Source organism: Rhineura floridana, chromosome 10 (genome assembly GCF_030035675.1).
Source record: "Rhineura floridana isolate rRhiFlo1 chromosome 10, rRhiFlo1.hap2, whole genome shotgun sequence".
Taxonomy (NCBI): Eukaryota; Metazoa; Chordata; class Lepidosauria; order Squamata; family Rhineuridae; genus Rhineura; species Rhineura floridana.
The window spans coordinates 54,421,284-54,448,323 of NC_084489.1; the positions used below are offsets into that span (position 1 = coordinate 54,421,284).

General features: G+C 40.9%; 2 protein-coding genes and 1 long non-coding RNA gene across 4 annotated transcripts in view; 2 read left to right on the forward strand and 1 right to left on the reverse strand.

The window, feature by feature from the left end:
* PEX1 (peroxisomal biogenesis factor 1) overlaps positions 1–8,099 on the forward strand; it is a 44,552-nt gene extending 36,453 nt beyond the window's left edge. For both annotated transcript variants that reach the window (XM_061586966.1, XM_061586967.1), the window contains exons 20-24: positions 1,159–1,335; positions 2,633–2,863; positions 3,558–3,755; positions 5,387–5,517; positions 7,799–8,099. In XM_061586966.1, coding sequence (XP_061442950.1) covers positions 1,159–1,335; positions 2,633–2,863; positions 3,558–3,755; positions 5,387–5,517; positions 7,799–7,880 — 819 coding nt within the window. In that variant the 3' untranslated portion in view covers positions 7,881–8,099. The remainder of the gene's footprint in view (positions 1–1,158; positions 1,336–2,632; positions 2,864–3,557; positions 3,756–5,386; positions 5,518–7,798) is intronic.
* Positions 1–19,634, reverse strand: LOC133365298 (uncharacterized). Its single transcript, XR_009758159.1, has 3 exons — positions 18,426–19,634; positions 11,536–11,685; positions 1–891 (listed from the first exon to the last, which is right to left on the reverse strand). It is a non-coding gene; the product is annotated as an uncharacterized LOC133365298 (long non-coding RNA).
* The window catches only part of LOC133365294 (1-aminocyclopropane-1-carboxylate synthase-like protein 1), a 21,881-nt gene continuing 13,524 nt past the window's right edge, over positions 18,684–27,040 (forward strand). Inside the window, exons 1-6 of the mRNA XM_061586968.1 lie at positions 18,684–19,052; positions 22,003–22,062; positions 23,287–23,357; positions 23,916–23,985; positions 25,461–25,527; positions 26,142–26,239. Of these exons, the coding sequence (XP_061442952.1) occupies positions 18,915–19,052; positions 22,003–22,062; positions 23,287–23,357; positions 23,916–23,985; positions 25,461–25,527; positions 26,142–26,239 (504 nt within the window). The 5' untranslated portion in view covers positions 18,684–18,914. The remainder of the gene's footprint in view (positions 19,053–22,002; positions 22,063–23,286; positions 23,358–23,915; positions 23,986–25,460; positions 25,528–26,141; positions 26,240–27,040) is intronic.

Sequence of the window (27,040 nt, forward strand, 5' to 3'; positions counted from 1 at the left end):
TTTCAGAGTTGTTTTTTACTTTGGAAATGTAACTCAAGGAAACACAAATGCAGCACTGAGAATAAAGCATTCTGATAGTTACAGTATTTGTGTTTCTATGCTTGACTTACACTTTCTAAAAAAATGAGATGTGGGTAAGTGATGAGGGCCACGAGAATGGGCATGTAGCTGCACAGAGAGGGTATAAGGTACATCTCAAGAAGAAAGTGATCTTTTGTAGACTCTGCATGTATGTGTTTGAATGTATTCTTTTGTTTACTCGTTAATACTTCTTTACAATATACATTACAAGAAATCTCAGATCAGTTTGTACAAGTGAAATACATATTAAACTAAAATACCTTGCCAGTATGAAAGCTGGGGGGGGGTTGTACAATGCATATTAAGATTTTTAGGCATTTATATCAGTTGTCAGATTCATTATGGTAGACTGTCAACCTGATTAGTTATTGTCTTTTCTACACACCACAGAATCCAAGGCAGTAAAGAAATTTACTTAGGCTGCATTCCAATATACACTTACCTGGGAGTAAGTCCCATTGAACTCAGTGGAGCATACTTCTGAGTAGACATCTATTGGATTGCAGCCTTAGTATTCTTGGATGTTTGTAACCTACTGCAGAAAGGAGTTAGACCTGATGGATTTCAGCGTTAGTAGGGTAGCATTTCCTTTCTTTTAAAGTATATTTAAAAATTTTGAGAATGCATAACATAGGTTGGAGAGGACGAAAGTGGAATTTTGGGTGTATTTCTTCATACCGTACAGGCATCTGCATAATCAGTGGCTGGCTACGTTGTGATTGAAGAGGAAACAATTGTCTGGGACAATGATCTTGCTCTGATCTCAGGCCATCCTCAGCTTCACTTTGATGTTGTTCTCTGTAGGCATTGCTGTGTGTAGAAAAAAGATCAGAATGTAGTAGTGGGCATAGAATCTGGTTTCCAGAGAATCCCATCATAATGTTATAAAAATCAAGATACAAGCCTACTGAAAACAGATAGTTTATGTTGCTGTGTCCTTCCACATGTTAGTTTAGCTTCCCTAGTGTCCTTTTCCATAACAGACAAATACAAGGAAGGCTGGGAACCAAACCTTTAAGGACTATGTAAGGGCAAGGAACCGATATTTTAGTAACAGGGTTATTTATAATTCCTTAGGCTTCCCGATTTGAAATTTTAAGAGCACTGAGTCATTCTCTCCCTCTGGCATACGATGTGGACTTTCAGCTTTTGGCAGCAAAAACTGAGTATTTCACAGGAGCAGACCTAAAAGCTTTACTTTACAATGCACAGTTAGAGGCAGTGCATGCTAATTTGGGATCAACTGTGCCCCAGGTAAGTACATTGAAACTTAAAGAATTTCCTTAAATATTATTTTGCTCCTCATAACATTTATGAATAAGGAAAATCCCATTTATTTAGGTCAGTTCTCTGAGCCAAGTGGCTTGCAATCAAAACAACCAAAGAAATGATAATATAAAATTTCAAACTGAAAACAGTCTAATAAATGGCTTAGGGCCAAACCCAAACTGGTAACGTGTGCACTTAAATGCTCTGTATTCCTATTAATTTGGGATATGCAATCCTCTTCAAGAGTGTTGCCTATCAATGTTAATGCTGTTGCCTAAGAACCTGACATTTTTTTCCATTCCTGAATTTGAATAGTAACTAATGTTACCAAAATGTTGATTTGATTTTAGTATAGTTGTGTGATGGGATCCAAAGAGCTATTTTTAGCACATCCAAAGATTTGTGACTTTGAACAGCAAATCTCGTGCCACATCACTGCTACTCTTGGAAATCCCCCTTCAGTCCTTCTTCACACCTGTTTCTCTCATCAGATACTATTCTACTGCTTGGGACACAATTCTGTATTGAAGATATGCTATGGGGGAGTATAGCATAGTTGGAGCACTAGTGACTCTACAGATGTTGCTGAATTGCAGCTCCCATCATCCCTGACCATTTGCCATTTTGACTGGGGCCAATTGAAGATAGAGCCCAACAAATCTGGAGGGCCACAGATTCTCAACCAATAGGGTATAGAATCTGGTGGAAGCCCTGCTACACTGGCAAAAGACCCCAGACATGCTGGCAGAATGACAAAAACAGGGTTGAGCTGTGAGTGGTTTGAGGGAAGAGCACACTTGTACCATATCCAATTCCCCTTCCAGCCACTGCCTAGTTGACAGCACAGCCCCAGACCTTGTGCAAAGAATTTCCTTCCCATTGACTTCAGTTGTAGAGGGAGAATTACAAAAGTGCCACTCCTGCATTCATTGCCCTGCCCACATTGCCAAGGCAGAGTGTAGAATATGGCATCAGTCAACATCCAGTCACACCACATCACCAGTATGTAGTCTTTGCACAGGGAGATCATAACTCTGATGGTCTAGATCCCTCTGGTCTCATATCATGCAAACCTATGACTTTCAAGGGGAATCTCTGGTGATGTTTAGTGATGGAAAACTGGTAAAGGACACTTTGCATAAAACAGTATTGCCCCACACCACATGTTGGAACTTGAACATTTTGCTAATGCTTCTCTACTTGAAGACCATAAGAGGGAACCACAGAGATTTCCTGAGGTTCTGCAATCTTGGAAATGTTAATTTTAATAATTTCTCCCCAGGACATAGGTTCTAGCTCAGATAGTGATCTCAGTCTATCTTCGATGGTTTTCTTAAATCAAAGCAGTGGATCAGATGATTCTGCTGGAGATGGAGAAGGAGGTTTGGAGCAATCTCTAGTTTCCTTTGAGATGTGCGAGTTACTTCCCGAAGATCCAAGGTCCAACATCTATCGTCTTTACTTTGGCAGCTCCTATGAATCAGAGCTCGGCAATGGAACTGCATCTGAAATGGTAGCTAGTTGCCTTTTCTTAGTTGATTTTATAAAGTCAGAGAAGATATTGTAACATCTAAATGTAATTGAAGAAATCAATGCTAATGCAAATCTGTGTCAGTACTGGGTGATAGATATACATTTGAAATAAGATAAAATATTGATCAGCAGTCTGTTACATCATTCAAGTTACTCCTGTCCATTTTCTTACTTATTACACCCCTTCGAAGGGAGAGAAGGTAGCCATGTATGGACATTAATTGCAAGATATTATGATTTATCATTTTGTTCAGTTATGAACAGATTGGAGAGAGGAGCTGTGTACCAATACAGCATGCAATTTAATTGAACAGTGTCTAATTCTGCTCCATCCTTACTCCAGGAAGAACCCATTCTTCCTTGGCCAAAAGCAGTAGCAAGTCTTTGTCTTTTATAATGAGGAGCTGGGCTCTTCCTCTCAGAACTGATCAAGGGAGAATACCCTGTAAATGCAAAGTATTTCAAAATGAAACACTTTCATACTTAGACTTTTCCATTTTACTAGTAAGTTGTTTGATTGACAAAACTTTTCTTAAAGGTTATCTTGTTTGATAAATCACCTTTGATAATGAAACTGTTGTCCATTATTAAAGTATTAGTAGCTATAACCACAAAATTGCTGTTGATGATGATAGTATCTCTCCCCCCAACCCCCATCCCACTTGTCTCTACAGAGTTCTCAGTGTTTCTCAGGACCAAACTCCATAAACCATGATTTAACCAGCATCTCTCTGAAAGATTTCATATCCTCTCAGCCCCCAGTTCTAAGAACAGCCTTGCAAGAAGGTTACCAAGAACTTAATCAAGAACAGATAGAGCAACTCAGGGCTGAAATCAGTGCTATCAAGGCCAACTATAGGAGCAAAAATGGAGTATGGAAGATTTTTTTTTATTTGTATACTTGATCTTTAGACATTTTTTGTTGTCGAAGTAATAATAGTAACTACTGCAAAATTTTGCAATTTCAAAAGTAGCATTACCTAAGAAAATTTATGTATTTATTTAAAATATTTCTATCCCGCCCTTCAACCCTATAATAGGGCACTCAGGGCGGCTTACAATAAAATCGAGCACATACGTAATAAAAACGTACGCAATAAAAATCACAAAAACATTAAAATAAATTATGTAAAATGCAATTAAAATACATAAAATAATATATATACATATATACACACATATATGCATATATAGGGAGTGGTACTGAAGGGACTACTGAGGTAAAAATTAACATAGAAGGCATAAAATCAGTGTCAGGCTCTACCTTCAGTCCCTCCGGAACAAGATCATTTTCAGAAGTCTCTGGAAAACCATCAGGGAGGGAGCAGAGTTGGCTTCTTGAGGTGAGGTATTCCAAAGCTTGGGGGCCACAGTTGAAAAGGCTCCCTCCTGCGTGCCTGTCAGTCCAACATCTTTCACTCCAGGCACACAGAGGAGACCTGAGGCAGATGATCTTAAATCCTGGGCAGGTACATATGGGTGTAAGCGGTGGCTCAGGTACATTGGTCCAAGGCCCATTGGTCCAATGTCCTGAAACATTCAAATTCATTGGCTCAGTTCATCAAACCCATAGTTTACAGAGCTTAACTGTGGCTAATCATGACATCCAGATTGGCAGTCTATGGTTTCAGGCTGTAATGCTCCCATAGCTCTTGTCCTATCACCCTGTTCTTAGACTATCTTCTCTATCTGTTCCAGATAAGATCGTTTCCAGAGTAACAAAAAAGAAGGCAAAGTAATTGGTTAATATTCTTTAATTATTAAATTATATTTCCAAAGGGGAACTATTTTAAAAGACAATACTCCCAATAGATAAATCAGTATCAGTTTCCCATCAGTATCCTATTCCCAAACATATATGACTGTTAGTCACACTGCCACAGATGGGTGTAAAGCACAGGTTTACCTTAACTGCACAGTCCAGGTGTTTTTCCTGGTTTTCTAATTCCTTTCTCAGAAATCCCCACCACATAAGTGGACTAACGGTATGACTGTATTCAGATGCTTTCCATGGATGGAACAGGAAAATGAAGAGTTGAGAGGGAAACTGTGCTGGCAATCAAAATGTGCTATCTACACCTTTTCCGGGCAATCATATAGGGTTTAGTGAAAGTAGGAAGGAAAGGAAAGCATTTTTGACAGAATGCTGAAAGAGGAAGGAATGTGCTGCATAATTGAGCTGCTGTCAGCAGTGCTGAAGGTTCCTTGAATGCACTGTCCCCCATAGGGTTGTCATTCAGTGGTAACAAGGCAGCACAGATGTGTCACTTTACCAGCAGAAGGGCAAGGTAGAACAGTTCAGGATAGCATCCTGGTGAAGGCAGGCAAAAAAACCCCACAGCATAAATCAGAGTCTGCCAGTATATTGAGAGTACAGGCTTTGGTCTGGTTTCTGATCTACAGTTACTACAAACCATGGTTTGGCAGAACTTCTGAACTCAACCATTATCAATTTCAGGGTGGGAAATACAGTATTTTACAGTACTCTTCCTTCCTTTTTCAGGAGGAAGTCACTCCCGGATCATCAGTACCAACCAAGAGCACTTTAGGTATTACTCAGATTCACCTAATGTCTGCACTTGGAAACACAAAGCCATCTATTAGTCAAGATGACTGGAATGATTTTGCTGAACTGTAAGTACATCTTGTCAAGGAAATCACACAAATTATTTATTAATTTTTTAAACGTGCTCACAAACATCTTGGAACAGAAGCCATTTTTAGTCTGTTGTAACAAAGACGCCGGAAAGTCTTGTTTTAAAGACTTCATTGAAATGTAGTGTGGCAGTTACATTGTATGAGAAAGTAGCTGGTATGCATATAGCCCTGGAGATGGCTTGTCCTCACAATCAGTTGGTTCGTGGTAGCATCAAACTAGGTTGACAATCTGGCAGTGCTAATACTAATCTTACATATTATGTTGTGACTACAGATACTTGCATTATACATGCTTTTTACTGAGCACTGCTGTCCTGCCTGGTCTGGTTGTGGTTTGGTCCCAGACTAGGGGAAGCTTGGGGTTAGCCAAACTCCATAGGGTGAAGGTATTAGTCAGGGAAATCCAGAAATGCAGGGTCTTAAGAGAAGCTAAGTTCAAGCATGACATGGCAGTCCAAAAGGGAGTATGGTCCAACAACAGGGTTGTGAGTCAAAGCCAAGATCAAACACAGTGGAGCACTCTAAAGGTTAGCAGGATCCCCAAAAAGCAAGATATTATCAGGAGTCGTTAGAAGAGAGTTAGGCTGCAATCCAGTGCATGCCTACTTGGAAGTAAGCTCCATTGGGTTCAACGGGACTCTCTGGTGAGTGTGTATTGGATTGCAGCCTTAGTCAGGGCAGGAAGTTGCACCACAAAGCTATGTTGGACACAACTAAGGACGTTTGTTGTTCCGGCAGCTAACAGTCTGCAGCTAGGAGCTTATGTAGCCTGGTTAGCCAGACCCCACCCAGATCCTGCTGGAACATGTTAGCCCAGTCCTCCAGATTCTCTGCTTCTGAGAGCCTTACTCCTGAGGCATCTGGTTTTTCTGGCCCTTGAAGTGCATGCTCTATTGACAGGTGGCTGCCTGTGCCTGTACCTTCTGCTGCCAGTATTCCCTGGGACTGGGAGATAGTTCAGTCTCCCTCTGATTCTGCAGGTGAGGCAGCTGCCACACGTCAGGCAATAATTCATTCACAGATCCCTCCCAGTCCTCTGTTGCAAATGGGCCAGGTGTTGCTTCTCCTGAAATGCTGGAGGTGTCTGGGGTAGCACTGCAGTCAGAGAGCCCTGTAAAGTTGTCGGACTTTGGGACCTCGGAGTCTTCATCTGATAAGGAGTCATCCTGGCTTGGGCCTGGGTCAGGCATGACAGTGTCATAACTAATAGGCCCTCTTCCAAGATGGCCAAACGTTTTCTACCAAAAGCATATGGAATTTCTTTTAAAGGTATTTCAGTGGTGGGTGCTAAGGGTGGTATCCAGTGGTCCACCGACAGAAGGCAGCCATCTGCAGAACTGGGAGGCTGCCCCAAAAATCTGCTGTGGAGGGTTGGGAGAGCCTCTGAAGCAGATTGGGAAGATGGGGCTGCAGGAGGGAGGGGGAATTGCTAAAATTTATCTCTTCCCATTCTGTTGACCGATATTTTCAGTTAGTGAGCACCATTTTATACCACCCTAGGGCATTTGAATTCTTTTCTAAGCAATAGCAACTGGTGAAGCCATGGTGATGTTGACCTATCAGCAGCCATGTTCCTGTATGGTGCCAACCTCATAGTTCCTCCCTTAATACCTTAGTGTGACATCCATAAGGGTATGGTTCCTATCTTTCTCAGTTGCCCATAGTAGTGGCAGCCATTTATATTATTACCACATCATCTTCCTTTCAAGAAAAGTATCTTTCAGCTCAGGCTTGCTAATGGTTGTTGACAAATACTGAAAAAAAAATGTTTTTCTAATTTTTCTGTAGACTACTAAAGTTTTCCTAGTTATTGTTATTTGCTGTGATTATTACAGATTTAAAATTCTGATTTTATTCATAATGTTAATTATAATGGATTTGTTTATTTTGTATTTTAAGCCGCACTTAATTTTCCTGAATGGGGAAGAGGAGTTGAAGAATATAAATGTTAATAAAAATGTAACTGCTACTTTCAAAAGTTTATAACCCACTTACAATGCAATCCAATACATGTGTACTCAGAAGTAAGCTCCATTGGACTCCAATTGTAGTCCAATTCACACTTACCTGGGAGTAAGTCTTATTGAACCCAATGGAGCTTACTTCTGTGTAGACATGTATTGGATTGCAGCCTTAGTCTAAGGCATCACAGTATTTCTGGTTTTACTTGGAGTTTGGCATTTGATTGTATTTAACCTGAGTATTTTTCCTACAAAGAATATTTCTGGTGTTAATGAGCTGCTATTGTTTTTTTTAGCTATGATAATTTTCGGAATCCAAAGAGGAAAGGGCCCAGCGGAGCAACTTTCAAACCAGGACAAAAAGTGACATTAGCTTAATTGCTATTTAATGTGTTGGTGATGATGATTTCAGAGTAATTTTTACAGTAAAACATTGGCATTATTAAATCATATTAAAGTGTATACCTGTGGGGATGATAATGTTGAGATAAGTAATAGATTTCTTTGAAATTAATTGTTGCAAAATTGTTTTACATAATTTTAGTTTTCAAAATGATGTCTTCCTACAAACCTATATTAAAATGTTTGAGATGTTAACTACTTTGTGTTTAAGTTTTTTTCTGGAGGGGGAAAAATGGAAAGATGTAACTTTGGGTTAGGCACTGGCCCAAGTAGCACATAACACTACACCATGGTTTATCATAGAGATGGTGAGCCCCACAGGCCAAGTCTGTTTTCAGTGGCCTGCCACCCTCTTTCCAAAATCAGATACCTCTTTGAAAAGTCATTTGTCCCTCTGGCATGGTGCCATTGTGAGAAGGCCATAGAAAGACTCAAGAAATAGAAAGATTCACTCCTTCCTGTTTTCTCTCTCTAAAAACTTCTGATAATTGCGATGTGCCAGAGAGAGAAGGGGGACTTTTCAAATATGGGCTTTTTCTCCCTATTGCAATACTGTGGTAGGAGAGTCTCCTCCTACCCCAGTGATGCGATGAAGATGAAAAACATGTCTACACCCCATAGCACCACTGGGGTAGGAGGATCCCCTCCTACCTTGATGTTCCAATGGGTAGGTATAATGCCTTGTTTCTGCTCCCCTTAGCAACATCAGAGTAGGAGTAGACCCTCCTGCCCTCATGTTATGATGGTGAGCAAAAGTGCTCTGTTGAGTGTCTGTGTGCACATGTACACGTGCTGTCTGTGCAGTGAGTGTGTGTATGTGGTGCCATGCTACTGGCATGTAGCCCTCAGAGGGATGGCCATGCTGAAAAAAATTAGCCACCCTTGGTTAATACTATGTGGATGAGCTTGAGCAAAGCATCAGACTGGCATGCTTTTCCCCCTCCTTTTTCTACTTGCAGGAGGACTTCTGCCACATTTTATTTCACTTCCAAAGTGTCTTTGCTTAGCATTACATACGAACCAGGTTTTCTGGTTTGAAACAAAGAATGTTAGTTAAATCAAACAATTTCATTTGGAACATGGCTGCTATCTTGCTCTTTCAGTCGTAAAGCTATGTCTAAAAATTTCCAATCTCCTTTTTTTGTATGAATGAATTATTTTAGCTTTAAAATAGCTATTTGATCAAAAGCTTGACTTGAATATATGTAAATCTATTCCTGCTCTTTTGTATCTTGAATCCTGTTCTAAATGCCTTGTCTGAAAGTCAGCTTAATTTAAAAAAATAGGCTGCAATCCTGTATGTATTTATTGCCCGAGTTGTCATGTCACATTAACCCATAGTTTTAAACAAATTATGGTTTAATGTAAAGGTGCATGCTAGTCCACACTGCTCAAAAGTTCCTGCAGCGCTCCTTGTCTGCTCCTGCTGCTGCTGTACTGCAGACAAAACAAGCCAGAGTGTGTCATCCAAATCAGGGCTCATAATTTATTTCCCCTAAACAAACCCATTAGTGATAAGCCAAGAACAAACTTTGATTACCACTTGAGGTTTGCTTGGAGAGGAAGAGATCGCACATCTGAGTTTGGGTGACATGACAAGTAAGACTCAGGCTTGTTTGGTCTGCAGTGTGGCAGGAACTGAGGAGAAGTGCTGTAGAAATTTTCACCAGCATGCACAAACACTTCTCATTCACAGTAAACCATAGTTTGTTTTAAACTATGATTTAATGTGACATGTGAAAGGGGCCATTGAAACTTTGTGTTAAGATAGAATAAATTTCAAATATAAATTGGTCACACCCACAAGCATGTAAATTTTAATGGGATGAATGGAAGTATTAAGAGGCCCCAGTCATAATTCCAAAGTGGAACTGTAAACATGTATTTTTTTATGTTGCAAAGTGTTCATTTTGCTTATGCTTCAGTTCTCAAAGTAAAGTTATAGACACAGATATTGCTTTGCAGAAGTGAAATACTATAAAATAAGGAATACTGATCAAGGAGGCAGGAAAAATGTACTAACATTCTGGGAAAGAAGTATCAGAGAGCTTCCTTAGGTGTGTGAACTGTTTCTGGCCTCAAGCAATAGGAGGAACATATTACCCACTTGGTGGTGTCCTAGTGCACCTTGAGAAACACCCTTCAAGTGAGTAGAATGATTCCAACTGTGCTTCAGCGTGGAGAATGATAAAGTTGATGCACTGATAAGTTTTAATTTACTATTTAGATTAAACTATCATCTTGGACTGCTGAATAGTTGGCTTAAATGATGATAGCTATCACACCCAAACAAATGAAATATAAAATTGTATGAAACAAAATTCATATTGCCTGTTCATAGTAGACTTATAAAACAATATGTTATGTTGTCAGTATCAGAATTATGTTAGGATTATCTTCATGAGAGAAACAAGATTTGCATCCTATATTCTTAAGGTGTCATCCAGTGAGACCACTTCTCAGTTTCTGGCTTTTGTTATGCATGTAAAGGTGACTTCCATCACACACAATATATAGAGGTAAATGTTGCATAGCACATCAGTGGTAACGTGCTAGTGAAAAGATGTTTTACAGGTGGGTGTTACCATTGATGAATTACAGTTGAGTATCTCTATGTATAAGTGTGTTTCATACAAATGAGGGGATCCCACCATTTGTTTTCAAAATGTACAAAGAAAAGCCTCCCTGTAACACTGTTCTGTCAACTAGATCAGCTTGAAATACTTACATTAAAATATTTTTCAGATTAATTACCATTCAGTGAAAATGGGTAGAATCTGTGTTCTGGGATGCCCTGGTTTTCATTTCATACAATCTTCTCCAAAGGATAAACAGTTTATATTTAGCCTTTTAGACATCTTACAAAGTGTGTCAGCGTCACTTGTGACAGTAGCTGTTCTAGTTTCACAAGATGTAAATAGAAACAGCATGTTTTGCAAAAAGGAAGCCAATTACTTCTGTCCAACAGCCTTTGCCAACCTGGTGCTTTCCAGATGCTTTAAACTATAACTCCCATCAGCTCTAGCTTGCTGGGGCTGATGGGAGTTATTGTCCAAACCATCTGGAAGACACCAGGTTAGTAGAGACTACTAATGTACAGCATCACCTGAATTCCTCTGTATCTGAAGCAATAACAGGTCAGCATTCTGTTACCAATCCATCTCTATATCACACTCTGCTCATGTGATTTGTTAAATCCTTAAATCAGTTTCTCAGTATTTATTTCAGACATAAATGCTGACAACCTAAGATATCTTTCCTTCTCACTGACCTAATGGCATCTGAATTGTCAGATGCTCCTCTTCTCAGCTGACCTATCCAGACCTTGAATAACCTTTTCATGATTATCTGCTAATCTTTCAGATTGTTTTTAGAAGCATGCAAACTCAGATTTGCACTCTGTAGATTTAGTATCCAGAATTACCTTATTAGTAATAAACAGTTGACAAACAGTCTGAATATTAACAACAGAAACTTCCTTTGATGTAAGCCAAACTATTAAAAGAACCAGTGCATATATTGTAACAATGTCTGGCAGATAGTATCAGCTGCTATTTAAATTATATAATACCTTGTAACTGTTTCTAAAAAGTAGTGACCTTATGGCTGCAGATCTATCAAATTACGATACCTTCATTTCTGCTGGTTATAGCAGGAGCGGATATTTTGCAATGACATCCGACTGCAGAATGTTCAATTGGTTTGCCAAGATTGGTTGCAGTGGCAGGGAAGTGGGGTGTTTCGCTGCTGTGGTGGTTGAGGCACTGGGCAGGATCCATTCCTGGAATAAGCAGGGATGAGCACCCTGAGAGACACACACTTAACGGATCTTGGGATGTTGCTTCAAGGTCAATTGCAGCTTAAGGGCTGGCATACCTGCAACACACCCATGTTAGCAGTGATGGCCAATGGTATCTGTCCATCGTGTGGGGCCTGCATTTGCCTCCCCCTAACATTTTTCCAGCATGCGGGCTAAATGATTATATCAGGCAGCTGTCCGGATAACTGCCCTATTCTAGGGGTGGGGAACTGGGTCCTGGCAGGCCCAATTAGGCGGTGGATTGAGGGTGCCGTACTGCTGCTCTAGGCCATGCCAAACTTTGTGTAATCAATATAACCAATAAAAGCTGTGGCCATTTTAAACCCCTTTCCTGCTCCTCCATTCCACCCCTTCTCCATACTGAGGGCACAGCCATGGCTGGCAGTTGGCAGCAGCTGTGTAAATTTTATATATGGTGTTATATGTAAATGTACTGCCTTCAAGGCAATCCCGACTTATGGCGACCCTATGAATAGGGTTTTCATGGTAAGCGGTATTCAGAGGTGGTTTACCATTGCCTTCCTCTGAGGCTGAGAGGCAATGACGGGCCCAAGGTCACCCATTGAGCTTCATGGCTGTGTGGGGATTCGATCCCTGGTCTCCCAGGTCTTAGTCCAACACCTTAACCACTACACCACACTGGCTCTCATGGTGTTATATAAATAACATCACTGTTTCTAAAACAAACAAAACAAACTAATAATAATAAAAATACTAGTCTCAAGTTTACAAATTATAGTACCTTAGTTTCTATTGGCTGTATCTTGTGATGCTCTCATCAGAAAAGTGTATTCCAGTTGCATTTTATTCAGTAATAAATTTGAAAAAGTTTTTTAAAGATTTTAACTTTTGTTAATTATTAAACCAGAATACAAATATTGATACATACACACAAAAAACATACAAATATTGATGCCGTTTCATATCTTATTCAACTTAACAAAATAATTCCAATAATAAATAATAAAACAAACAATTTAAATAACAAAATCCAGATATTCCCCTCTGAGCTCTTGGAGTTAATTTGAAGAATAGTTGATAATGTAGTTTTGTCACTTTTATTTTAAGCACCTGTCAATGGTTGACCCATTCCTACATACTACCTGAAGTATGTCTTATTAGAAATTCGGTTCTTAGGAGCATTCAGATTTGAAGCCATTATATGTTGTGTTTAGTTATTCTGTTTCGGATTACAGAAACAATAAAAATCTATTAATTTTTTAGACAGCTTTAATCAAAAATGCCATAAAATGGGGTATTTTAATATTTCTCTATTAAAGGAAAATGTGGTTGTACACTTGCACCATTCATACAAACATTCATGCAGCATTTATTAGCACACAAGTAGCAAAAACAAAGGAAGCTACTGCTTTGAACATTTTATAATAGCTAAAGTCCCTAAACCAAAATGAAGACAGAAGCAAATGAATCTAAGAAATTGCTCTCAAAACATGTTCAGAGAAAAGGTGCTTTGATACCCATATCTGGCAAATGAGAAATACATTTTGTGTGTGCAAGTGTTTGTTTATTGATAATGGGTCTCTTCTTTTCATAGTGTAGATTCTTTGCCCTCTCTTGTAACTTTTCCCAGCAATATATTTCCTAGGCTATTATGCAAGTGTAGTATGGTATTAGCTTGCTGTTAGATAACTGTCTACTAGGCAGGATGGATGTCTGTTTACACATAGCAATTGTCCTTGACTGACCTCCCAAAACAAATCAGCTTGCTCCAGCTGGAAAGGATCTAAAGTTTCTTGAAAGAGAGTGGACATGAGTGGACGCAGTCACATTGAAGGATAGACACACTGCCCATAAATTATGACTGTGAAAGCTATTTCTATTCTTTTGTAATAAAGTAGATATATAATCAGAATATCATGCTGGTTTTAGTTTATAGTGCATTTGTTTTAACAGTGTGTACTTCTTTCACAAATGAATGTTCTGTATCTGTTGTGCAGTGGTGTGAAAAACAACATACAGAACTGGAATGATTTCACAGTTTTAGTTGCACGCATGCATGTATGCAGTTATCTGAAAATTAATAATCCTATTTGCTATTAATGTTATTTTCTCAAGGTGGCAACAGTAGAGTAATTGAGGATGCAATCTTATACAATTTACCTGGGAGTAAGTGGCATTGAATTCAATTGATAAATTCAATTGATCTGATTGATTGATTGATTGCACTTGTATACCGCCCCATAGCCGAAGCTCTCTGGGCAGTTTACAGCAATCAAAAACATTAAAACAAATACACAATTTAAAACACATGTTTTAAAAACAATTTAAAACACAATTTTAAAATTTAAAACAATTTAAAAACAATTTAAAACACATCTAAAATGCCTGGGAGAAGAGGAAAGTCTTGACCTGGCGCCGAAAAGATAACAGTGTTGGCGCCAGGCGCACCTCATCAAAAACATTCCATAATTTGGGGGCCACCAGTGAGAAGGCCCTCTCCCTTGTTGCCACCCTCCGAGCTTCCCTTGGAGTAGGCACCCGGAGGAGGGCCTTTGATCTTGAACGTAGCGTACGGGTGGGTTCGTACTGGGAGTGGCGTTTCATCAGGTATTGTGGTCGCAAGCCGTGTAAGGCTTTATAGGTCAAAACCAGCACCTTGAATTGAGCTCGGAAACATACAGGCAGCCAATGCAAGCGGGCCAGAATTGGTTTTATATGTTCGGACCGTCTGGTCCCTGTTACCAATCTGGCTGCTGCTTTGCACAAGCTGCAGTTTCTGAACCATCTTCAAAGGTAGCCCCACATAGAGTGCATTGCAGTAATCTAATTTGGAGGTTACCAGAGCATGGACAACTGAAGCCAGGTTATCCCTGTCCAGATAGGGACGTAGTTGGGCCACCAACCAAAGTTGGTAGAAGGCACTCTGTGCCACCGAGGCTACCTGAGCCTCAAGTGACAGAGATGGTTCTAGGAGAACCCCCAAGCTACAAACCTGCTCTTTCAGGGGGAGTGCAACCCCATCCAGGACAGGTTGGACATCCACCATCTGGTCAGAAGAACCACCCACTAGCAGCATCTCAGTCTTGTCTGGATTGAGCCTCAGTTTATTAACCCTCATCCAGTCCATTGTCACAGCCAGGCACCGGTTCAGCACATTGACAGCCTCACCTGAAGAAGATGAAAAGGAGAAATAGAGCTGCGTGTCATCAGCATACTGATGGCAACGCACTCCAAAGCTCCAGATGACCGTACCCAACGGTTTCATGTAGATGTTGAACAGCATGGGGGACAGAATTGACCCCTGCGGAACCCCATACTGGAGAGTCCAGGGTGCCGAGTAATGTTTCCCAAGCACCACCTTCTGGAGGCGACCTGCCAAGTAGGAGTGGAACCACCGCAATGCAGTACCTCCCACTCCCAACTCAGCCAGTCTCCCCAGAAGGATACCATGGTCGATGGTATCGAAAGCCACTGAGAGATCAAGGAGAATCAACAGAGTCACACTCCCCCTGTCTCTCTCCTGACAAAGGTCATCATACAGGGTGACCAAGGCTGTTTCCGTGCCAAAACCAGGCCTGAAACCCGACTGAAATGGATCCAGATAATCAGTCTCATCCAAGAGTGTCTGGAGCTGGCCTGCAACCACTCGTTGCAGGACCTTGCCCAGGAATGGAACATTTGCTACTGGCCTATAGTTATTAAGATTTTCTGGGTCCAGGGAGGGCCTCTTCAGGAGTGGTCTCACTACTGCCTCTTTCAGGCAGCCAGGGACCACCCCCTCTCGCAGTGCATAGGATTGCACTGTCAATTATGAATACAATTTAGGAGCAGGAACTAACAGTTGCAGCACTGTTATCTGGGCCTACCTTCTGTTCAATATTGTTCACTCTCATTTGCTTAACATAAAGGAGCAGCTATGTGAGTGATTTATAGGAATGATGGACATCTGCATTGACTACAGTTGTCTGTAATGTTCTCTTCTGAAAAAGTGAAATACGTAAGTCTCTCAGGCTCAGATTGGGAGCTAAGGATGCATTCCTGTGCTTGTTGATTGTCCTATTTTGTCTATCTTATCTAACTTATCTATCTAAATTTCCCGCCCTTCTTCCCAGTAAGTGCCCAATTAGTTGTATTTGATTATGGAGACTATGGGGTTGTCCTATAATTCTTTTCCATTTGTCCTTTATGCTACTGAAAGCTCTCTTATAAATAAAAATGAATAATTTAGAAACACCTCTCAAGATTTACACTAACCAGTAATTTTGGAAAATTTTGGAAATTTTGATAGATCATATATTTACACATGGGTGATGTGATGCTGCCATGCTCTAGGGGTTCAGAATGGGGAATTATCCCCTACCATCCAGATTTTTCTGTGTGTTTCTGATCTTGCCCTGGCAAGGCTGACTTTTTATTTAAACTATGTATACCTTTCGATACAAATTTTTTAAGATGGAGAGCAAGTAAAAAAAAAAAAAAACTATAGTCAAATACAACCAATTGGGCCCTTCATTCAGGATGTGAATTTGCTGAGTAGCATCCCAGGGAACATGGAGCAAAACACAACCAGTGATAACCACAGACTCAAAACTGTAACTGAAACGAATCAGCTGGTTTATTGGTGTACAGAGCTTAATGGGATTATGAAATCTGAAGAAAATAAAGCAACTTAAAGCAATATGATATAAATCATGGTAGTTAACATTGGTTTAATAATGGCGTGAACTAATTATTGCATTGACAAAGCAATCAATTAGATCAAATAATACTGTTACATTATCATTATTAATTAGATTTGTAAGAAGCTTGTTACCCGAAGATCTCCAAGTGACTTACAACACTGTTAAAAACACAAATACATATACCATAATAACAACAATCCTCAGAGCCACAGGAAGCTTTGGCAGCACACTAATAGCAATATCATCTTAGTGTATCAAAAGCCTGAGAAAATGCTTTATGTGGCGCCAAAGAAATGTCAGTGAATGTGTCAGGCAGTCCTCACTGGGGAGCCCTTTCCACAGATGAGGAACCACAACTGAAAAGACCCTCTGCCTTGTCACCAACTTCAGGCCTCCTTCAAAGGGGTGTGTGTGGAGAAGGGCCTCAGAAGATCTAAGGGTCCAGGTAGGTTCATGTTGGGAGAGGTGTTCCAGATGCTACTTGGGTCCTGAGCCATAAAGAGCTTTAAAATTTATTCAATTTATATCCCACTGTTCCTCCCAAAGGAGCCCAGGGCAGCAAACACATTGTTTTTGTCTGCATTTAGAATGTTTTTAACAATCGCATTCTCTCAGCCAGTAATTTCAGGGTTGGTATGCCCAGTATCTTTCAGTCAGCAAATGCCTGGTTAAAAAGGATTGTTTTTAAATTCCTCCTGAAAATTAATGATGAGGGAGACAGGTGCATCACATCAAGGGAGGCACTGCACAAATGTGGAACCATAACTGAAAAGGCCCTGTCATGGGTCATTGCCAAATGGTGAGCCCCAGTGGCAGTATCACAACCAAGGCCTCATCTGCCAATCCTAGGGTCCAAGATGGTTGATAATAGGGAAGGTGCTCTTTAGGTACTTGAATCCCAAACCGTCTCCTAACTTCCTCCAGCCCATCTACTTTTAAAAAACAAGTTTTAAGTTCCCTAATATCTTAAGTGAGAATAAAGTTCATAGTTACCAGGCAGTAAGCCAGGATCCAGCTAGCCTTCATTCTGCTGAATGATGCACACAAAGCAAAGCAGGCACCAATAAAGAAAAGAAGGAAAACCAATATGCACCTTCCCAAGTAACTAACAACAACAAAAACGTTATCTATATGTCTTTTATATTGATCAGGAACTGGACTTTTCGATCTTGCATTAATTTTATTACTCATTAATTTTATTACTCATATAAGACATAGAATTACCATCATCTATCTGGGAGGGGGAATAGTCTGTGTTGGAATTGCTTTTTAAGATGTTTTTAACCTTTTTCAAAAGATGTTTTGTTTTAATACATTTTAAAGTCTGTTTTTATGATTTTAAAGTGTTTTTAGTGCTTTTCTTTGCCACCCTGGGCTCCTACTGGGAGGAAGAGTGGGATATAAATCAAATAAATATATAATAGTGAAACTGGGTGGCTTTGCTCCAAGGACAGGGCTAATGCCCCCCCATCTACCCATGCTCCATGCTTAGGTGATACTACCTGAAGGAGGGCTTTTGACAGCTTTAGAAAGGAATCAGAGAAATATCCATCATGTCACATGTCTGAGTGAAGACCTGGCAGAAACTGCTTTGAGCTGGACATTGTCACCAGTTCTTCTGGATCTGAGGAAAGTGCTTCCAGGAAGGTACTCTGATCTATTAAGGCAGGGCAAAACAGCCAGAACTGCCTCGGACTTCAAGGCCGAATCTGCATCGACAGAACTATGTAACTGTGTCTGCATTACTTCATGTTATGTTATGGTTTATTTTTATGCCAAAAAGACCCCCAAGGGGGCTCACAAAAGATATAAAATACTAGTAGGAAATGAACAGTACAATTTACCAAATTTTAAGACAACAAAATCTTAACATTTTGTTCATGGCTACCAGTGGCTATGTTCTACCTCCACTGTCGGAAGCAGCATGCCTCTGATGCCCGTTGCTGGGAATGACAAGGGGGGGAGAGAGCTGTTGCATTTAGATCCTGTTTGTGAGCTCTCAAAGGCATATGGTTGACCAGATGGGCCAGTGGCCTGATCCAGCAGTGCTCTTCTTACCTACTTATGGACTGTTGCATTTCACAAATGCCTTTCTTTTGTGGAAAAGTCAACGTATCCGTGCGGACGATGTTCCGAATGGGACAGTCAATAAGATCTGGAATATTGCTTTCGATTGCCCATCCACCAAATGAGCTGAACACCAATAGAGCTAAACCCCGCCCGGCTTGCTTGAATAATCAATCGGGAGGAATCCATCTTTTCCCCTCCCCCTTCACAAAAAAATAAAATAAATAACACGGGGAAGAAGGGGGAGCGAGGGCGGAGCGGACGGGAGACTCAGTCAGGGCATCTGGGCGGGAAAGAACCGGCGAGGCGGCTTCAAAAAGGCGCCTCCTTTCATTCTGTTCGCACCGGCTAAGAAGGCGCGTTGCTGGCGCTTCTTCCTGGCAGTTGCTCCTCCCTTCGTGTCTCGCTGCTTGCTTTTGTTCTCTGAGAGTGAGGCGGCTGCTGGCGATTCCTGCAACTTTCTCCGCGCACAGCTCGGCGATGACTGATGGCGATGAAGCGGCTGATCCGGGGCTTTCTGCTCGGGGAGTCCGCATCGCTGGCACAGCCAAGGGGCTGTTGGATAAGGGCTTTGATATGTACATCGGGAATCCCTTTGACGCCGATCACAACCCTCAGGTGAGGGAGGAGATATTTTGGGCGGGGCAGGTCCGTCCGATCGTCTTTTCGGTCGCGGTCATGGCGCTAGAAGATCCCTTGATCCTTCTTAATTAAGCCGGGGAAGGGCCAGTAGCTCAAAGCTAGCGTCTGAAGGTCCGAGGTTCAGTCTCCAGCATCTCTACCTAGGGCTGGAAGAGAAATTTGTCTAAAGCCTTGGAGAGCCGCTGCTAGTCAGAGTAGACAGTACTGAGCTAGATGGACCAATGCCTGACTCTGTATAAGGTAGCTTTTTATATTCCTGCTTCTCCTCCTTAAGGTGTACTTCTCAGGCTTGGACTACATTTATTCCAATTTAGATAGTCATAGCTCTCTCTCTCCCCCCCCCCCAAGAATCCTAGGAAGTGTAGTTTGTGAAAGGTGCTGAGAGTTGTTAGGAGATCCTTATTTGTCTCACAGAGTTACAATTCGAGTTTTCTTGGAAGAGGGAGTGACTGTTTAACCACTCTGGAGACTGTAGAATAGAAGTCGCTTTACAACTCTCAGCAACCTTCCTGAACTACACTTCCCAGGATACTTTGGGGGAAGCCATGTCAATTTAAAGTGGCATAATAGTGGAATGAATATAGGGTGTGAAATTGTGGCCTTACTTTCCTGAAACTGTTGGGCCCATCTTGGCACACTTATAAGGAGGAGGAGGGTGGTGATGATGACGATGAAGGGATTGGGTTGGGTTGGCAGAGGGCAGTGTGTAGATAGATGGTTGTGTGACCCTCACTTGTGGGCAGATCAGGTGAAATGTGCATGAGGGAAATGGCCATATGTAGTTAAAAGTTATTGCCTGCCCTTCATGCAGAGGTTCCAGAGTGGGTCACTACTGTTTTAAAATGCATCATTAAAAATGGTTAAAAAGCAACCCAAAATCACATATGTATGTGTGTGTGATGAGTCTGATGACAGGGATGGGACTGGCAGTGGTTTTGTACCAAACTGAGGAGAATGATGTGTTAAGATAATTGATGGGGCCAGGCATGTGTGGGCACTTTGTTTTTGTTGCTATATTGAGGAAATTGGGGGAGGAATGCAGCATATAAAACATGGGGAATGTGTCAAGTGTCTGAAGCAGGAGTATGGAAATTGAGGGCCTTTTTTTTTAATGGGTAAGTGTTCTGGTAGTGAAGAGGTGGGGAACCTTTTTTTCAGCCCAAGGGCTGCATTCCCATTATGGGCAACCTGGAGGGGCAGGGAAATGTGTTAGTGGTGGGCAGGGCCAGAGGCACGGGCAGACAGAGCAACAAGTGTAAATTTGAGCTTTGTACATTAGGCTACACTCTACACGCACTCATACACACCTCTCTGTCCTACATTCAGACAACCCCAAGGCCTTGGCAAAGTTCACGGGTGCATTCTAGCTAGCTGGAAACACTCGAGGATGCAAACCTGTGTGTGGTGTATGGGGAGAGTCCTAGAGGCCAGTGAGCGAGGTCTGGGGGCTCCATTTGGCCCTGAGCCTGAAGTTCCCCACCCCTGTGGTAGTGACCAGTGGGATGATGAAGTGAAGTAACAAGGAAGAGTATGGAGATGTGAGGTTCTGTGTTTGAGGGGTAAGGTGGAGAAGAAGTGAGGAAACTGGGGGCAGAGATACATTTGTGGTTTTGCTGGCTTCAGTGCGCCTCTACCTCTGTTTCCTGAATGCTGGGATACATGACATCAGGCAAACTCCACCCTCTTTTACTCCAAAACTTCATAAGTTACAGCTCCAGCATGCTTTGCCTTGAAGTCAGCTTCGCACAGTCTTCACAATTGATTGGCCGTCAACCCTGTTGCCACTCCAGGTGTATCCAATGGAAACACTTTGCTTTAGGCTCAGGCAGACACTGTGATTGGCCTAAGTCCTAATCAGCAGTGGGGAAGAGAGATGTGTCCAGCCATGGGCAGAGTGGTTTCAAAGCACAACCAGAGAAAACGGTCTGGCTGTTCCTAAAACAACTAGTGTGTCTGCAGCCTTGGTCATGTGAGTGGCATTGTTAGGATTTGGTTTAGTTCATTAGATTTATATATAGTTTCACATGCCCAAAAGGAGTTCCCAATCAATTTACAAGATAATAAAATATACCAAAAGTGTTAATCCAAAAAGTGGCCTTATATCTACCACTATCCAATCCAAGAATAAACACCAAAAGCTGCCTCTGGAGGAGAAAAGGGGAGGGAAGCAGGAATCCTGGGAAATGGGGTGTGTGAGGGTTGTAGAAAAACAAGATCATGTGAGTGGAGAAAGGGGCATGGGGATAAACCACTGTATGGGAGAAGGTGGGGGAATAGATATGTAGTTCTCAAACTGTTAGTCAGAGTTTTGCAGCAGCCTTCCGGAGCAAAGGATAAACTGCAACAGAGCAGATATTTGGGAGGGAAGAAGTGGTGTCTGTGGAAAACTATACTGCTCCTTTTCAGTCTAAGCTCCAATGGCAAGGTGCCAGCAGTGTCCAAGCAGAAGTAGTTCAATCTGGTTTGCTCCAGCCTGAGACAGTGACATTATCCCCTGACCTGAAATCCCCTTGCTGCTTCCTGTTTTTGCTACATGATCAGCAGAACAAGTAAGCATGAACATAGTTGCTGTACTGTTACATAAGAGAGTCTTGTCCTTTCAAGAGGACTATTGAAAAATTCCAATGGGATGTACAGATATTAAAATGTGAAGTTGTACGTAAAGAAAGTAAGGTCCATTGTCTTAACCTATGTCTAGGAGACTTCAGTCTTTGAGAAGCAAAAAAATGTTTTAAGTTTGGGACACAGAAAGCTGCCTTATACTAAGGAGTTGTTGTGACAAAGTGGGAAAATATATGACCGTTTACTGCCATGTTATCCTTTAGTTTTCTGACTAGGAGAGTTCATGAATTTTGCCATATGTCAACAGAAGTTTAAAAAGAGAGAGATCATTAGGGATTGCAACTATTTAATCTTTTATTTTCAGGGCATTCTGAATTTTGGAACAAGTGAGAACAAACTTTGCTTTGATTTAATACAGGAAAGGGTAAGTTTGGCTTCATGTGAATTGTGTAGCTTACAGAATTATGGTGTTCTGGTCAGTGGATTGAACCAGTTAGTGACCATGATTTTCTGCTGAATAATCAAACACTATGTTTAATGTTAACTAGTATAGCACAGTGGGGAGGAGAGCCTGGCTGGGAGTCCAGAGTCTGTGAGTTCAAATCCCCACTTGTGTCTCTTGGGTGTCAAGGACCAGCTAAAGATCATCCCCACAGTGAGTGGCTCAGGGGTTACGTGCCCTGCCATCTGTGCAGCTGTGGGCAAGCTACATAGTCCCAAGGAGCCCAGTTGCCCCTCAGCTAGCAGTTGCGGACAAGGAAGGCAAGCTGAGCAGTCCCTAGCCAGCTGGGGAGGACTAGCTGCAGAGGGAGGCAATGGTAAACTCCCTTTGAATACCGCTTACCATGAAATCCCTATTCATAGGGTTGCCATAAGTTGGGATCGACCTGAAGGCAGTCCATTTACATTTTTGATACAATATGTGGACAGAGTGATCCTGAGCCTTGGACTGAAACAGCAGCCTGGAGCGGCAGATCAACCAGGACAGAAAGGGGGAAGGATTGTGACACCTTTTGCTGGGCTGGCTCCAACTTGGCATATAACTTAGACCACTCTCTGAGAAATAGATCAGCTTGGGATCTGGCAGGTGCCAGCCCTGCTCTGCTCCACAATGCCCTGTTTCAGGGCCCTAAATTGGTTCTATCTTTGGGAACACCCCAGTGGCAGCCTTGGATCTATCATGGTTTCTGAGGCCAAAGTGGAGGCTTATGCAGTGGTGGAGCCCAGCTAACAGGTATTCAGCTATATCCAAACCCACTGCAGCAGCAAGGACTGGGGGGGGTCAGGATTACAGCCCTATCAAGCTGGTGCATTGTAAACAATGGCCCAGTATATTACAAGGAGAAAAAGGCACTTGTTCCTTGCCATACGTTGGACCGTTGATTGCATGGTTGATCTCCTATGTTGAATATAGTTATATTGACATTGGTATGAGGTTTCATTTTGGATACTAGCCATGAGCAGAGCTGCACAGTTTTAGAAAATGTACACATGTTGTCAGCTAAGATGAGCTAAGTCAACATAACTTGAATAATTTCTATAAACGTTTGGAAATATAAAAAGAAATGCCTGAATCAATCGAGAACTTTTTATATAATAAAAATAAAAATAAAACTTGAATTGTTTCCTTTTTTAAAAAAAATGACAGCTTGGAAAACCTGACATGAATTATCTGGAGCCTCATTTACTGCAGTACTCAGATGCACAAGGCATTAAAAGGTATGATGGATTCCTAAGCAATCAGTGTATTTTCAGACAAGCTAACTTACCTGTTTTTCCAGTTTGAGTTGTACATTTCAAAGGGTACATGGCAGATTTGTTCAGGAGAAGTAGCGCCTCTTAGAAGAAGTGGCTTTTATGCAGTAGTGCTAGAACAATGCATAAATTTGTAGCTGTGATTTGAACGCATTTAACAGAAATAGGTTCTACTGAACCTAAAGGAATGACCTTTTGTGCAATTGTTTGGTATTGCTACCTTCTATTTATACTATTTTTTAATTTGATCTGTAAATCAGATATCTGTACTCTGTCCAAAATCAGATTTCAATAATGGAGCAGAGAAAATAAAAATGTTGCAATCCTCTACATATGTTTACTGTAAAAGTTAACTCTCTGCAATCATGCTTCTAAAGAAATTGGTAACAAAATTCCAGCTGAATTTAATAGAAAGGGATTGTAGCCTAATTAAAAGTTCTTAATGTTGTGCCAGAGCTAACATGTTATCTAAATGTGTTAATACAATTTTTTTGACTATGTGTTATTTTTTTAAAACTTTAGCTTTAGAGAAGAAATTGCCAAGTTTCTTACTACATATGCAAAAGCTCCAACAGTACTAGATCCGGATCATGTAAGGAACCACATTGCTTTCCTTTTATTTAATATTGTTAAAGTTTGTTGGATCCTAAGATCTTCAAACGAGAGTTTAGCAAAGTCTGCTTCAATTTTATAACTTCTAAATTGTTTTGGACACACTTTATCACTGAGAATGTATCATAATTGCTATAAAACTTTAGACTAAAGCCTGTACCTAGAAGACATGATTTATTATAGGCAACTCTGATCTTTTTGCTTAAGACTCCCAAGTGTCTTCAGGTAATATCTCCCAACTTTGATATGTTTACATGAAAAGGCGAGTTGTTTGGAAATAGTGGGAGGTGTCTAGCTAAATCAGAGATTGGGAACTGGATCTGGCTAATGGGCCACGTCTTTCCCTCCCCTGCCTCTCATGGGCTAAATTTGATAGGAGGATGGGACCGCCCATCTGTCAATCACATGACCAATCACAGTACAATCAGATGATGATGATTGGGACTTCAAAGCATCATGCAGGGCTTGCAAAGATCTTTTAAGTGCCATTGATCAACTGAGGCTTGATGTTACTGCCTGTCAGCTGAAATGCACTGACTTCAAGCCTACTTTATACATAGATAAACTCTGTCACACAGTCGATCCAGTGGGCTTGGAGTTACAGCCTATCAGCTAATTGTGACTTCAAGCCCCTGGAATTCCCCATGCCTTGCTTTGGGCAGAGGCAGACTGTGCTATGGAGTTCCCCATGGGGAACTTTGTAGTACAGCCAATCAGCTGAATGGTGGTGACAGCAAGCCTCCCTTGCCAATGCACAATCAGGAGAGCACTTTAAGTGTCTGAATTGTGCATTGGCAGCCATGCCTTATCTGCCCCAAAGGTTAAGTCAGGTATGGGGCAGGTGGATGTAGTTTGGAGAAAATAGCCTTGCGGGCCAAATTGGGAGCCATGTTGGGACTGTTCTGGGTATGACTAACATTGGATATCATCCTAATTTCTGATTTCCCTTATTGATATTTCTAAAATGTTTCAGATTGCTAATTTTAGTGTGGATTGTCTCTGTATGTAAAATGAGTAGACCAGGCATATCACTCTCCTCAAAAGATGTCTGTAGAAACATCATATACTACTTACTCCAGTGTCATCATAAATGGTCATTGCCTGGGACATACACCTAGTTAGCCATTTGGACATCACAGCTACTAAATGGTACATAAATGGATTATTCTGTTGGTCAAAGTTAATATCATTTAGACCAATGAACACATAATTTACCTTATAGTTCAGCAAAATATTTCAATGACTGACTGAATACCAGCCAATAAAATTCAAGCATATAAGAGAAATTGAGTGTTGATTGTTCTGAAATTACCTTGGCTCAGTTTTTAAAACTAGTTTGAACTGCTGACACTTGGATATGATATCCTTGCCTTAGACTTGTCCCTAAGTTTTTGAAATCAATTTCAATTTATTTTATGGTTTTGTTAATTGTATCTTCATATCTTACATTTCCAGATTATAGTGTTGAATGGCTGCTGTGCTGTCTTTGCTACCCTTTCGACTGTGTTATGTGATCCTGGAGGTAAAAGGACTTGAATATATATTGCATATTGCAGCAGTTGTATATGACTTCAGTAATTAGTGTCTGAGCATCTTAAAGAAGGTGCAAACTCTTTTTCACTGTGTTGGTATCTGGTGGCAATGACTAAAACTTATAGAGTATGATCTGCTTGATTGCTTTAACTCTGATTTTTAAAATTGTGATTTTATGTGCCCTTTGGATAGGATAAAACAAGAGTTTAAATTTATGTCAATTTATACTACCAGAATGAAGCTATTGGTGTGCATCCCTCATCCCCAACTCTAAACTAGCCCAGTATATGTGTAATTAAAGTGGAGTCTTAACAATTTGTCAATGATAGATGATAAGGTATAGAATGTGATCAAACATCTTCTTTAAAAAAATTGTGATAATTCTTTATAGTATGCTAGAGAGAGTATTCATTTAGAAAGAGCACAGACCTAGGAGAATATTTCTTCCTATTCTAGCAGCACTCTCATAATGATTACATACAAAGTTTTGAAAGTAGTTGTCTAAAGAGGTATGTAAGGTGAAGGCAAAACAACATACCACTAACTTTTAAAGAACTGGTAAAAAAATTTTAAGTAAATCTCCATTGTGCCCTCCTGTTGTAGATGGATATCTGATCCCTGCCCCATATTATGGTGGAATAAATTCCAAAACATGGCTATATGGTGGAATGCAACCTATTCATGTGCCGTTGTTCAGCGAGGTAAATTTTTACTTTACTGAAGATTCCTGTTCTTGTAAATTCTGATATATTGTGTATGAATGCAGGGCTGTGGAGTCGGTACGCCAGACCTTCAACTCCGACTCCTCTATTTTTCTGCTCTCTGACTCCTTCATAAATGGCAAATGTATATTAACTAGTAATAACAAATTTACTGTAGTAAAATGGTAGCACAAGGCATTTCATCACCACCACGTGAATCCAGAGCTTGGAAAAGTTACTTTTTTAAACTACAACTCCCATCAGCCCCAGCGATTGGGCTCGTGGGAGTTGTAGCTCAAAAAAGTAACTTTTCCAAGCTCTGGATTCACGTGGTGGTGATGAAATGCCTTGTGCTACCATTTTACTACAGTAAATTTGTTATTACTAGTTAATATACATTTGCCATTTATGAAGGAGTCGGAGTCGGTACATTTCTACCGACTCCACCCAAAATTGCTTCCGACTCCACAGCCCTGTATGAATGAACACAACTGTATGAAGCCCAAAAAACAAAACAGCCACCTACTATAGAAACTGAACTCTAGACATGTATGGTATTGTATGGTATTTTTCCTGGTCAGGTTGAGCAAGGCTGCACAATATATTCTGGCAAATAAGTGTGCTATGGGTGCTGCCCCAAATACAACTGTGTGTATAACAGAGTTGGCAACATGTTATCCTCCAGCAGTATGAATTTGTTTTTGAAATCCTTTTATTTTGTCTGTGTATCTATTCATACATTTTTATTTTCAGATAATAAACGTCACTGTAGGTACTTGATCCAAATGTCCTCAAAGGACA